Raw genomic sequence first — 15005 nt, 5'->3', positions numbered from 1 at the left:
AGTATTTTCCTCTTAGTAACAAGAGGTGAATTGAGGTAAAAAATGCTATATTTAGATTTGCATATAAAGAGGTGTTCCATCAATTTTCTACCAAACATTCTGCAGTGTTAACAAAAGTCAATGGCAAAATTAGATAGAATTTACTCAGCTCCACCAACCAGTCAAGTTATAGACTGCTGAATTGTCTGTTAATTGCTGTTAAAAAAATAAAAAAAAATAAAACATTATTATTTTTATTTTATATTATAAAAACAAACATAGGACATGATTCAGAAAATAATAAAACATATTTAATCGTTTTTGAAAATAAAGGCCAACAAAAATAAAATGATATATATAAAAAATAAAACAAAAATGATGTTGTAAATAAGGTTTAAAAGCCACATGCAAATAAACTTAAAGCATCTGCAGAGGTTTATAAAATTTGCTCTGAACAAAGACTCTTGGTACACATAGGCCTTCCTTCTTGTTCACAGTCTCTCGTAGAACATACTCATTGGAAATTTCTGTATACCCCGCTGTTGTAAAGAGACTTTGCAAATACTCTGTAAAAAAGGAAAGAATTATGGCTAAAATCCAGGCAGATAAAAAACACACACAGTACAGTAGCAGATCTTTAATCAAGGCATCATTATGTGTTTTTTTTCTTTAATTTGAGCGGTGAAAGCAACAGTTTTTTTTTTGCTTGAATTAACCTTGTGCATCGCAGCTTAGACAGGGGAAGGGAAAAGCAGCACAAGTAGCCAGTTGGGTGTGTTGCAGTGTAAAGAGTGAGACATTTGTCCGCTTGACTGTCCAGTTACAGGGTTGGGGTAGGAAAGAAACTTGTAAGTGAAAGTAAACCTAGAGCAGAGAAAGATCAGGTCCCCTTTCCTGTCAGACAGAGCTGAGCGGCAGAACTGTTAGCATGTAAAGCAGCCCTCATATGTATTAACCACTTCAGACCCGGAAGGTTTCACCCACTCCATTTTTTGCGATACGGCACTGCGTAAATTTAACTGGACAATTGCGTGGTCATGCGACACTGTACCCAATTTATGTCCCCCCCCCCCCCCCTACAAATAGAGCTTTCTTTTGGTGGTATTTGATCACCTCTGCGGCTTTTATTTTTTGACCTATAAACAAAACAACAAAAAAAAAAGAGCAACAATTTTGGGGGGAAAAAACAATATTTTTTACTTTCTGCTAAAAAAAACATAGCCAATAAGAAAATATAGAAAAATCGAATTTCTTCATCAATTGGGCCAATATGTATTCTGCTACATGTTTTCGGTAAAAAAAAAAAAAAAGAATCTCAATAAGCGTATATTGTATTGGTTTGTTTGTGCAAAGGTTATCAGGTCTACAAACTGGAATATTTTTATGGAATTTTTATTTTTTTACTAGTAATGGTGGCGATCAGCATTTTTTTTGCAACATTGCGGCGGACAAATCAGACACTTTTTGAGGACTAGTGAACAGTGCCAACAAAAAAAAAATCACTGTACCATTGACACTGGCAGGGAAGGGGTTAACACCATGGTCAATCAAAGGGTTAAATTTGCTTCCAAGGAAATTATTTCTAACTGTGAGGGGGGATGGCTTAACTGAAGGAAAACAGAGATCCACATTTCTGCTTAGCAGAAACACAAGATCTCCATTTACCTCTCTGACAGAACGGCAGTCTGCTTGTTTACATAGATCGTCAACAATCGGTGGGTTCCGGCGGACATCACGTCCGCCGAACCCACTGTTTGACTCCTGCACGCGCCCCAGGCCTGGAAGAAGAGGCAACCTACAGGTACGTTGTTTCGCGCAGCCATGCCGCCTTGCTGCAGTAAATGTGCAGTGGAAGCAGTTAAGCCGTTTGCCTGGAGATCAGCTTTAAAAAGCAGAACTTTACCCATAACAACTTGATAAAAAAATAATGTTGTTTAGCAAAGAACATACATTCCATATTAATAATTGTGCTACAAATTGCTTCCAGTGTTGTTCCCGTTTCTTCTTGCTGGAAGCTGCCATTTTGCTGAAGCCCAGAGCCCCTGAACAGCAGTAAATCATAAAGCGAAACCAAACCCATCAATTTATTGGTTTCAGCAAAGATACATTCCTGGAATAGTAGGATTGCCAACTGTTACATTTGCTTTTGTCCTCAACCAAACTGTCAAACGGCTGGTGTCATAACTGGTCACATGTGCAGCACCATGGCAGTTCACACAGAAGCAGCTCCCTTGGCTGTAAGGCTCGATTCACCATACACTATTCATCTATACATTACGTTTTTTCACCACGATCTTGCGTTTATGTTTTTTTTTTTTTGGGGCAGATTTGGTTTGTTGTTGGGCAAATTTAAAACTGCGAATCGCGATAAAAAAAAAAAAAAAAACACACTACATGCTTTTGTGCAGCTTCTCAATTGAAGTCTATTGAACCAAAGCAAGAAAGGCACCGTTTTGAGTTTAAAAAAAGTCCCCGACCATTTCCAAAAATGCAGCAGCACAAAAATGCATTGATGAAAAAATATAAAAAAAAAAAAAAAAAAAAAAAAAGTCCTGCGTTCTGCAAAAAGCATAAAAAAATTCATTGTGTGAATGGAGCCTTAAAGAGGAAGTAAATTAGTGTTTCTTCCCTGCACATGCGCCGTTAACATTTGCGGCGGACTACAAGTGAAATATCTCCTAAACAGCGCACGTTTAGGAGATATCTCCACTACCTATAGGTAGAAGTAGTCAAAAGCGGTTTAGAACCACTTTAAAGCGGGGGTTCACCCCAAAAAAAAAAAACAAACAATGTAAACATTAGATTCAGCCGAGTTGTCAGAATGACAAAATCGGCTGTTTTTTTTTTTTTATCCCCGTACATACCGTATTTTCACCGCCGCTTCCGGGTATGTCTTCTGCGGGACTGGGCATTCCTAATTGATTGACAGGCTTCCGACCGTCGCATACTGCGCATCACGAGTTGCCGAAAGAAGCCGAACGTCGGTGCGCAGGCGCCGTATAGAGCCGACTCGCAGTCCGGCTTCTTTCGGCAACTCGTGACGCGCTGTATGCGACGGTCGGAAGCCTGTCAATCAATTAGGAACGCCCAGTCCCGCAGAAGACATACCCGGAAGCGGCGGTGAAAATACAGTATGTACGGGGATAAAATAAAAAAACACAGCCGATTGTCATTCTGACAATTCGGCTGAATCTAATGTTAACATTTATTTTTTTGGGTGAACCCCCGCTTTAAGGATAAAAGGGTTTAATTCCGCTTTAAACCCTCTTTTTTTTGCTATTTAGATAAAAAACGTCATACTTACCTCAACTGTGCAGTTTGTTTTGCACAGAGTGGCCCTGATCCTCGACTTCTGGGGTCCTCTAGCGGTGCTGGTAGCTCCTTCCCGCATCAAGTGTCTACATTGGCAAAGGTGCTCCTAAGGTGGACACCCGTGTGGGCGCGCTCCCGAGTCCTGCATCTGTGTATATTCACTAGGGCTGTCGAATATAATCGATGCAGCGATGCATCGCGATTCGACCCCCGGCGATTCTGCATCGATGCGGTTGCTTTAAATAATCGATGCATGTTGATGACGTCAGCGTCGCGTCCGCCTTGCAGAGCCGAGTCGGAAAAAAAAGTTTTTTGGCGCCTTCTTTCCCGCCTCCCGCTGACGTGACGACAGTGACACCCCCCTCCCCCTGTGTCGCACGTGTGAGTCGACTCGTGAGGAGGACTGGAGAGGAGACCGAAGGAGAGGAGCAGCACTGAGCACAGCGGACCCGTCCTCGTACCCCCAAGAGCGCTCAGAGTGTACAAAAGAAAAAAAACAGGCTGACAGTGTCTTGCAGGGGGACAGAGGAGGAGGAGACCGCAGGACTGGAGTGAAGGAGACGAGTGAGACCCGAGCTAGGCCGCAGCCACCGCCTGACACAGTGCCGCACACTCAGACACAGTGAGCAGCAGTGGCAGGCAGCACATGCCACATGGGAGCACAAACTGGTTAGTAAGTTACCCTTCTGCATTTTTTTGGGGGATTTTTATTATTTTTGGGGGGGAGATGATGATCTGCTTCTGCACAATTGCACACTGTCTGACTGTCTGGCATATCTTTGTATTACTGTGATGCATGTGATCAGTGATCACTCACTAAGACCTCTAACTTAGTTTACAGCATTGCAAAAAGCTGCAAGTCAAATACACTATGTGTATTGAATACACTACAGTCAGTGGCAGCTTTTTGCAATGCTGTAAAGTTAGAGGTCTTAGTGAGTGATCACTGATCACATCATTTACAAAGATATGCCAGACAACACTGTTTGCAACTGTTCAATACTGCTGTTCTTGGGATTGTCATGTGGTTTAAAGCACAACTATTTAACAATATAACATGCCTGCCTGCCTGTTTGGTTACTTAAAAAAATACCAGTTACTCACCGGTAGCTGTTTTTCTATGAGTCTTACAGGACGGCACCTTGAGAGTAGACTGGCTCCACCTGACAGGAAACACAATCAAAAAGAGGTTTAAAAACCCCGCCCCTCCCCGTGCACCTCAGTTCGTGATAAAGTAACCACCATAAGAGCACGGGAACCAGTATATAAAAATACAAACCATATAAATTCCTCAGGGTGGGAAATAGGCCTGCCGTCCTGTAAGACTCATAGAAAAACAGCTACCGGTGAGTAACTGGTATTTTCTCGAGTCGTCTTCCAGGACGGCACCTTGAGAGATAAGCAAGTAACCCTCAGGCCTACCTTAGGGCGGGACCACTGCCTGCAGGACTCTTCTGCCAAACGTCAAGTCTTGGGGTGACAGGAGTTCCACTCGGTAGTGTTTTAGAAAGGTATTCTGGCTTGACCACGTTGCTGATCTACAGATTTGTTCCACTGAAACTCCTGCTCTCTCTGCCCAGGAGGTTGCTATAGATCTCGTGGAATGTGCCTTGACTTTAGGTACTGTTTTGCCAGCCTTACTGTATGCTACTGAAATTGCCTGTCTTATCCATCTAGATATGGAGGCTCTAGATGCTTGGCAACCCTTTTTCTGTCCTGAAAAGTTGATTAGCAAGTGTGATGAGCGTCTGAACTCGCTCACCCTTTCTAAATAAATTAATAAACAGCGTCTTACATCCAAACAATGAAAGGTTTGTTCTCTTTCATTCTGTGGGTTTGCGCAAAAAGAAGGAAGTATAATTTCTTGTGACCTATGGAACTTCGTTGCCACCTTAGGTAGGTACAGGGGATCCTGACTTAGGACTACCCTGTCTTCAAATAAACGAAAATAAGGCTCTTTGATTGAGAGCGCTTGCATGTCTCCTATTCTTTTGGCCGTGGTGATGGCCAAAAGAAAGGAGAATTTAAATACTAACAGCCTAACCGGAATGCTGTCTATCGGTTCAAACAGAGGTTTGGATAGCTGATCTAACACCAGGGAGAGGTCCCAAGGGGGAACTCTGGATATCTGTATAGGTGATAACCTATCCCTGGCCGTCAGGAACCTCTTAATAAGAGGATCCAGAGCCAGCCTCTTGTCTAAAAAGTAGGACAAGGCGGCAACCTGTACTCTTAGGGTTCTCGTAGCTAGACCTAGATCTACCCCTTCCTGAAGGAACTCCAAGATAACCGATATTTCGGGTAGTGGGGCTTGTCTTGCTGTGCACCAGCGTGAAAACACCCCCCAGGTCTTGGCATAGATCTTCCTGGTAACTTCCTTACGACTCGCTAAGAGGGTATCTATTACCTTCTCTGAGCAACCCTTCCGCTGCAGGTTCCACCTCTCAAGTACCAGGCCGTCAGACTGAAAAAGCCTGGCTCTGGATGAACGATCGGCCCCTGCCGCAGAAGGTCCACCCGGACTGGGAGAGGGAGGGGAGGAAGGACCGACCACTGTTCTAACATTGGAAACCAAGATCTTTTGGGCCACCAGGGAGCGATCAGGATCAGCTTCCCTTGTGAACGACTCAGTTTTTGCAATACCCTCGGGATCAGATTCAGAGGAGGGAAGGCATAGGCTAGGTAAAATGTCCAGGCCTGGGCCAACGCGTCCACCCCTTCCGATCCGTGATCCCGGGAGAGGGAGAAGAACCTTTCTATCTTCTTGTTCCTCCTGTGAGCAAAGAGGTCTATTTCTGGGATGCCGAAATGATGACATACCCAATCGAAGACCTCCTGACTTAGTTCCCACTCTCCCTGGAGAATGTGTTGGCGGCTTAGAAAGTCCGCTTCTAGGTTTAGGACTCCCCTGATGTGGACTGCTGACAGGGAGTGGACCCTCTGTTCTGCCCAGCCTAGAATTTCTAGGGACAACCTTAGGAGCGAACGGGACCTGGTGCCTCCCTGATGGTTCAGGAACGCCACCGTGGTCGCGTTGTCGGAGAGAATTTGTATTTCCTGGTTCAGGATTCTCTCCTCGAACGCTTCCAAGGCTCTTCCGACCGCTAATAATTCTCGGAAGTTGGAAGACGACTCCCTTTGGTGTCGATCCCAGGAACCCTGGGCCTGTAGGCCCGCCACGTGGGCTCCCCATCCCCAGGAACTGGCATCCGTAGTTATCCTGAGGGGATTTGACTGGTTCCACTGAAGGCCTCTTTCCAAGTTCCGAGGAATGAGCCACCACTTTAGAGTGTTCTTTACCGACTCTGGAATGGAGACCCTGGAGTCTAGGGATGTTTCCTTCCCGTCCCAGGAGGAGAGGAGGAAGGCCTGTAGTGGCCTGTAGTGGAGCTGAGCCCACGGAACTGCTGGGATGCATGAGGTCATAAGTCCCAACAACCTCATGATCTCCCTGAGTGAAATATCTGCTGTTCCCCTGACAGACCTGACCACTGAGATGAGTCTCTGGACCTTGTCTACTGGTAGGAGAAGCTTTTTCTCTAAGGAATCTATTAAGAATCCCAGATAGATCTTTCTCTGTTCTGGGAGGAGAGAAGATTTTTCTCTGTTTATAATCCATCCTAAGGATTCCAGTGTAGTCAGGACGGTGGTCAGGTCCGTGAGAAGAAGTGCCCGACTGGGATTGAACAGCAGCAGATCGTCGAGGTAGGGGACAAGGGAGATGCCTTTCAGATGTAAAAAGGCGACCACCTCTGCTAGCACCTTTGTGAAAACTCTTGGGCTGGAGGCAAGCCCAAAGGGGAGAGCGGTGAATTGCCAGTGTTGGATCCCCTGAGGGGAAACAATGGCGAATCTCAGGAATCTTTGATGGTCCTGGTAAATGGGGACATGGAGGTAGGCGTCCTTCAGGTCTATGGTTATCATAAATACCCCTTCTAAAAGAAGTCCCTTGAGACTGTAAATGTTTTCCATGCGGAACCTCTTGTAGAGGAGATAAGTATTCAGGGGTTTTAAGTTGATGATTAGACGGAATTTTCCAGAGGGTTTTGGTACTACGAAGATGTGAGAGTACACCCCCTGACCCTGTTGGTCTACCGGAACTGTGACTATGACCCCCTGTTGTGCTAGGTCTGACACATTCCCTAGAAGGCTTGCCGCTTTGAGGGGATTTTGGGGTAAATGAGTGAGGAGGAAAATTGGTGGGGGAAGATGGCGGAATTCCAATCTGTAGCCTTCCTTCACTATCTGCAAAATATGAGGACTCTGCGTTATGCTTTCCCAAGCTGGAAGAAATCGGGAGAGCCTTCCCCCGACTCTCGAGTCACTTGGAGTCTTTTCCAGCGGGTTTAGGATCAGGGAAAAGGATTCCCCCTTTTGGTTTATCCTTCCCTGTGATCCACTTCCTATTAAAGGCCGCTCTTCGGTCTGAAGGTCGATTTTTATTCTGGGGGCCTCGAAAAAATCTCCTCCTATTTTGTTTAGGTTTGGGAGGGAACCGTTTACCCTTTTCTGAGGCCCTAGTTAGAGCCTGGTCTAAACCTGTCCCAAAGAGGAAGGATCCCTCAAAGGGTAGGGCACAGAGACGGGATTTGGAGGCCAAATCTCCTTCCCATGTTTTGAGCCATAGTGCCCTTCTTGAGGCGTTAATAAGAGCGCCTGTTTTAGCAGAGGCTCGAGCGGACTCAATTGATGCGTCTGCTAGATAGGCGACAGCGCTACCTATGACTCTAAGGGAATCTCGGATATCCTTAAACTTTGAAGTCTGTGGGATATGTTCTAACATCCTGGATAGCCAGGTATCCGTATTCCTGGCAATGCAGGATGAGGCCAGGGCGGGCCCAAGGGCTGCCGCATTAGCCTCCCAGGCCCTGCGAAGGGAGGTCTCTGCCCGTCTGTCTAGTGAATCTTTTAAATTCCCAGCATCCTCAAAGAAGAGGTCAGACTGTCTAGACAGTTGAGCTAGGGAAGCGTCTAGTTTAGGGACTTTGAAAAATTTGTTTTCTAGTTCCTCCTTAAAGGGACAGCGCCTTTTCCAGGTTTTGTACCTAAGTAACTTCTTTTCAGGTTCTGCCCACTCTTTTAGAACCAAGTCCTGAAGAGATTGGTGAACTGGGATAACCTTTGGCTGGGGTTTAGCTAAACCCTGGTACATCTTATCCTGTGCTGACACTAGTTCGGTCGGCTGCTGAATCCCCTCAGAGGTATAGATAGCTGCCAGTAAACCACCCATGTCATCTGCTGAAAAAATGAATTTGCCTGATCTAGCATCTTCATCCTCCTCATCTGTCTGGCTATCAATGAGACCTTCTTCCTGAGCCTCTGAATCCTCAGAGTCTGACAGAAGAACGTCCCTAGCCCTCAACAATTTTGGAGCCGAGGTGGATAAGCTTTCCTGTGAGGAGGGTCCAGCTGCTAGGGGATCAGGTCCTTTGGGTTTTAAGGCTTCCTTAAACTCTTTTAATGTGGAAAGCATCTCTGACTGAACCGTCAGGAATTCTTTCATTATTAGCGAAGTTTCCTTCCCTGTAAGTTTTTGAATGCACTTAGCACACAAAAGCTTGGAATAGTCAGTGGCTAGCTTAATGCTACAATTCCCACATCTTTTAGCTTTAGATGTATGTTTAGCAGAAACACTAGAAGCCTCCCCCTGGGCAGTAACCTCTTCCCCTGAAAGTAAAAGACAAGGCTTTAATACAAAGGGAGTAGGGGGAAGGGAAGGGGGGTGTGTGGGGAATAAGGACCCAGTCCAAGTGCCCCAATGAAGTTTCTGGAGGTAGACTCACCCTTGGTGGCTTCCTCTGCAGCAGCGGTTAGTGCCGGGCGGTCCTCACGCTCCATGGCACTATCGAATCGGGCGCCACTCTCTCCCCTGCTGCGCTCCGAGCGTGTGAGCTAACGCCGATGGCGGCCGCCATTTTGGCGAAGACCGGAACCGGAAGCGCGTCATCACCATGCGCCGCCATCGACGCAGCGTCGGAAATGCTGGCTCCACCGAGAAACGGGCCTGGGAGAACAGCAGCCGAGTCCACAGCGCGGAGAAGTGTCCTTACCCGGCCCAGCAGGTAGGAGGACGCTCGGGAGAGAGGGATTCCAGCCACCTAGGTGTTCTGAGGTAGCCACTATCCCAGATACACCTAGCCGGGGGGGGTTCCAAACATGGTTTTTCCTTCCGCTCCCCCCCCCCCTCAATGCAGGGAGACCCTCCGGACAGGCAATAGCCTCACTGAGCTCAAGGCCTCCCAGGACCCATGGCTCACCTTCCAGGAGGGGGACCACCAGCCCCAGGCCTTAGGTCTTTTTGGAAAAACAAAAAAACGTTTCGCTGGGGGAAACACAATCATGAACTGAGGTGCACGGGGAGGGGCGGGGTTTTTAAACCTCTTTTTGATTGTGTTTCCTGTCAGGTGGAGCCAGTCTACTCTCAAGGTGCCGTCCTGGAAGACGACTCGAGAAATAAAACATTTTGACTGTTCTGTCCCATACATCTTGAACTGGGTATTTTACAATTTTTAATTTTACCCCCCTTTTCACTTTCCAGTTTCGTGATGCAATCAATCAATCAATTGCTATCTTTTTTTTTAGGAGAGGGAGACCAGCCCATCCGTTACCCGGCTCGCAGGACAGGGAGCTAGGCCGCAGCTGCCAGTGCCACACACTCCGAGTCAGGGGCGGACTGACAGCTCATGGGGCCCCCGGGCAAAAGAAGATCATGGGGCCCCCTGTGTCCCCGCCCACGTTCAAGCTACATCCACACAAAGTCCCACCTACACATTGCACTGCCCACATTGCAAGCGTTCAAAGAATTTCTCTACACAATGTTCAAAATAAATGTTTATTATAGGAATTAAATTCTTCCCACTGATCACCAATGTAAGGGACATTCTTCCCACTGATCACCAATGTAAGGGACATTCTTCCCACTGATCACCAATGTAAGGAACATTCTTCTCACTGATCACCAATGTAAGGAGCATTCTTCTGACTGATCACCAATGTAAGGAACATTCTTCTCACTGATCACCAATGTAAGGAACATTCTTCTCACTGATCACCAATGTAAGGGGCATTCTTCCCACTGATCACCAATGTAAGGAACATTCTTCTCACTGATCACCAATGTAAGGGACATTCTTCCCACTGACCACCAATGTAAGGAGCATTCTTCCCACTGATCACCAATGTAAGGGACATTCTTCTCACTGATCACCAATGTAAGGAACATTCTTCCCACTGATCACCAATGTAAGGGACATTCTTCTCACTGATCACCAATGTAAGGGACATTCTTCCCACTGATCACCAATGTAAGGAACATTCTTCTCACTGATCACCAATGTAAGGGGCATTCTTCCCACTGATCACCAATGTAAGGAGCATTCTTCTCACTGACCACCAATGTAAGGAACATTCTTCTCACTGATCACCAATGTAAGGAACATTCTTCTGACTGATCACCAATGTAAGGAGCATTCTTCCCACTGATCACCAATGTAAGGAACATTCTTCTCACTGATCACCAATGTAAGGGGCATTCTTCCCACTGATCACCAATGTAAGGAGCATTCTTCTCACTGACCACCAATGTAAGGAACATTCTTCTCACTGATCACCAATGTAAGGAACATTCTTCTGACTGATCACCAATGTAAGGAACATTCTTCCCACTGATCACCAATGTAAGGAACATTCTTCTCACTGATCACCAATGTAAGGAACATTCTTCTCACTGATCACCAATGTAAGGAACATTCTTCCCACTGATCACCAATGTAAGGAACATTCTTCCCACTGATCACCAATGTAAGGAGCATTCTTCTCACTGATCACCAATGTAAGGAGCATTCTTCCCACTGATCACCAATGTAAGGAGCATTCTTCCCACTGATCACCAATGTAAGGGACATTCTTCCCACTGATCACCAATGTAAGGTGCATTCTTAGTGTACAGATGACAGTATTAGGCTGCTTTCACACTGGGGTGGCGGCAGCGGTAAAGCGCCGCTATTTTTAGCGGCGCTTTACCGTAATTTTTGTGGAGGTATTCGGCCGCTAGTGGGGCGCTTTTAACCCCCACTAGTGTCTGAAAAAGGGATAAAACAACCCGCAAAGTGCCGCTGCATTTCAATGGGCAGAGATGCTGCTTGCAGGACATTTTTTAACGTCCTGCCAGCGCATCGCCTCAGTGTGAAAGTATCTGGCTTTCACATTTACACTGCAGGGGAGACATTTTTCAGGTGCTTTACAGGTGCTATTTTTAGCCGAAAAGCGCATGAAAAATATCCCAGTGTGAAGGGGGACTTAGGGAAAAGCACTTAGTGTATACATTTCAATGATTTTATGTAATGTGTATATATAGGGAATAACACTCACTTACGCCCAGGTTTACACTGACAGCAGGAATTAAATCATGCAAGTTCAGCTAAACTTGCACGATTTCATACCCGCATGTCAGTGCGAGTTTGGCGGGCGATTTCAGAGACATCTGTGCGGGTTGCTTCACAGATGTCGATGGAAATTGCACCAAGAAGTCACTAAAAGTTGTAAAGAAACTACTTTTGGGAATCGGTGCAGGGCCACAAATGGGGCACCGCACTGATTCAGGTAGTGCCATTACCATGCGATTTGACATGTCAAATCGCATGGCAAATTGCTCCAATATAAACCAGGGCTAAGTGCTATTCCCTATATATAACACTGATATCTATACACTGAGTGCATTGAGTGGCATTCAGTGTACCAGATATCAGTGTGCATTAGTGAATAGCACCTGATCTGGTAAATAGGCACACAGCACAGGGCAAGAAGGAAGGAACCAGGAAGTAACACTCAGCACGGCTTAGAACAACACACAGACACAGTAACTGCAGTGATTTCATTATCACACTGACCTCCTGCTGCTTCACAAGGCAGATCAGTGTGGATGGATGCCGTTTGGAAATTCCATGCTGACTCAGTCAGCTCTCCTCTGTGTGCAGTGCTCTCTGCCTCGAGGCTCCTTCACAGACTGTAACCCACGGCAGACTTATGGCCCCGCCCCCTCAGCTGGATTCCCCAGGAGAGAGCAGGGGGGAGAGGTGGCTGGAGCGCCTGTCTCTGAATATCCCCGCACGGCTCAGGGCTCTGATGAGGCATCCATCCCAGCCAGCAAACACCTCTGAGCTGCTCACACAGCCACAGCCAATGGTTCCATGGCACTGCTTCCTCGGGGGTACAGTTTTTTTTTTTTATTGTGCACAATAATCAGCGCTGCTGCGGGCACCTTCAGGGACAGACTGAGCCGGCCGGGCCCCCCTCCCCACGGGCCCTCGGGAACTGCCCGACTCACCGAATGGTCAGTCCGCCCCTGCTCCGAGTCCCTTCATCATCACAGGCAGCAGGAGAGGAGACCCGCAGGTGCCACGTGCCAGCCAGACTCTGCCACCTTGTTGTGACAGGTAGGTGTGGTGACCATCACACAGATACACCACTCACAGAGACTGCAGCTGCTCACTGCCTGTTACCGTACCTAAAAAAAAAAATTGTCACTTGTGTCACCTCACCTGTCCGTTTTTCCTCACTCCTCAGGCTCAGTCCAGTCCACCACAGGCAGGAGGAGAATCGCTCCACCACCAGCAGCCAGCAGTGCCACCACCACCACCACCACCACCACCACCACCACCACCAGCACCACCGTCGTCGTTATCATCGTATCATCATTAATCAGGTAGGAAAACTAATAAACATCATCTTTCACATTATATTAAATAACTATGTCATGAAAGGTTTAATGAGTTTAAGTGACAATCACCAGACCATACCATTGCCATTTAATTAATTATGGTTACGTTTATGACTGTAGGTCTGCAGTGCTGGTGCTGGTCTAGGTCTATATATCTCTATCTCTAATCCATTGAATGTTCTGTCCTGACCATTTGTCCACTTGTCCAGTGTGACTGTCTTGTCTTAGTGATGAATGATGATTGTTTGATCACAACTTTATTGATACTTTTTGAGAGCATTTATGGTTTTGCTCATCACTGCCCCAGCCCCACACATGCTGCAGCTGCACTGCAAGGCAAGTGCATTGTGTGTGGGGCAGTAATGATGAGCAAAACCAAAAAGCATCATATTACAATACAAACAAGGTAAGTATGAACTTGTGAATTGTGAATCAATCACCAAGACAAGACATTCAAATGATGCATAAAACCAGAATTAATGAAATGGGTGGCACTGGCATTATGTCATTGGGGGGGGGGGATGTTGGCGGGACATGTTGTTGTTGTGTTATAGCAGCCAGTTTGTGATCTCAAATAATGCCAGTGTACCAGATTGGAGAAGGAGAGAGAGTGCGATATAACGTGACCGGCTGTCGCTGACTCTCTGAGACTGTGACCATTGCAATGCCAATGCATTGACCAATGACCATGACCACCACCAGTTGAGTTGACCAACCACCGGCGGCAGACGAGATGAGGGGCCAGGGCGCATTTTTTCTTTTACACATGATGAATAATGATAGTTGACACCTGACAAGTTGACAGCGACTGCGACTAACTGCGTGTGTGGGGGGGGGGGTAGAATAATAAATGAGGATTTTACATATCATACAATTACATACATACTAGAAAGAAACGTGTTACTTTTTCTGTTGATCTCGTGGCAGGCTTTAGGCTTAGTCACTCAAATTATTTTTATTTTTTTTAAACTGACAGAGTTTGACAACATCATCGTCACGTCAAGACTTGTGTCATCCCTACTCACAAATTCACATAGATGCCTGGCATGCATTGCATTTGCTAGTAAATAAAAATGGCAGAAGTAGAACAAAAGGAACGAGAGATAAAAAATGCACCTAGCTTTTTAAAAGCAAACATCTGGGAACATTTTGGCTTTTATGAAAAAAGTGGGAAGCACGAATTGGACAAGTCATACGCTGTGTGTAAAATCTGTCACACAAAAATTAAATATCTAGGGAATACTACTAATCTGAGAAACCACGTCAGCCGTTTTCACCCAGAAATGCTGAAACCTACCACCACCACCAAGGAAATGAACCCAGATCAGCCAAGAATTGATGCAATGTTACAGTCAACTTTGCCGCCCAACTCTGAAAAGGTAAAGAGAATAACAAAAGCTGTGGCAGCTTTCATAGCGAAGGACCTGCGCCCTTACTCTGTTGTGGAAAACAGTGGGTTTCGCTACCTTTTGAAGACGATAGAGCCGCGTTACAAGATCCCGTCACGAAGTCACTTTACAGAAAACGTCATACCTGCACTCTACCACGAAACCAAAGCTAAGATAATTGCATCAATGAGCCAAGCAAGTCGAGTCGCAATAACGTGTGATTCCTGGACTTCAGTCACGACAGAGTCTTATGTTACAATAACAGCACATTACGTTAGTAAGGACTGGCAGATTTTGTCGCATGTACTGCAAACGAGAGCCATTTATGAGTCTCACACGGGTGCTCATCTGGCAGAGCTACTTTCTCATGTTGTGGAAGAATGGCAGCTGTCCGATAAATCTGTAGTGCTTGTGACCGACAACGCGTCAAACATGATAGTTGCAGCTCAAGTTGGAAAATTCCCCCATGTGAAATGCTTCGCCCATACACTGAATCTTGCATCCCAGCGAGCGTTGAAAGTGGCCACTCTCTCTAGGCTTCTTGGCAGAGTACGTCGGATATCCACATTCTTTCACCGCAGCACTAGAGCAAGCCACTGTCTAAAAGA

General features: G+C 46.2%; 1 protein-coding gene and 1 long non-coding RNA gene across 2 annotated transcripts in view; one reads left to right on the top strand and one right to left on the bottom strand.

Annotated features, from left to right (window-relative positions):
- Positions 1-303: 303 nt before the first annotated feature.
- METTL6 (methyltransferase like 6) overlaps positions 304-15005 on the bottom strand; it is a 36897-nt gene continuing 22195 nt past the window's right edge. Inside the window, exon 6 of the mRNA XM_040353056.1 lies at positions 304-545. Coding sequence (XP_040208990.1) covers positions 397-545 — 149 coding nt within the window. The 3' untranslated portion in view covers positions 304-396. The remainder of the gene's footprint in view (positions 546-15005) is intronic.
- LOC120940292 lies at positions 12638-14291 on the top strand. The gene is made up of 3 exons (XR_005749414.1): positions 12638-12725; positions 12856-12994; positions 13986-14291. It is a non-coding gene; the product is annotated as an uncharacterized LOC120940292 (long non-coding RNA).

This window comes from Rana temporaria, chromosome 5 (genome assembly GCF_905171775.1).
Source record: "Rana temporaria chromosome 5, aRanTem1.1, whole genome shotgun sequence".
In the NCBI taxonomy this organism is placed as follows: domain Eukaryota; kingdom Metazoa; phylum Chordata; class Amphibia; order Anura; family Ranidae; genus Rana; species Rana temporaria.
The sequence above is the reverse complement of the archived record's forward strand: the minus strand, read 5'-3'. Positions and strand labels throughout refer to the sequence as shown.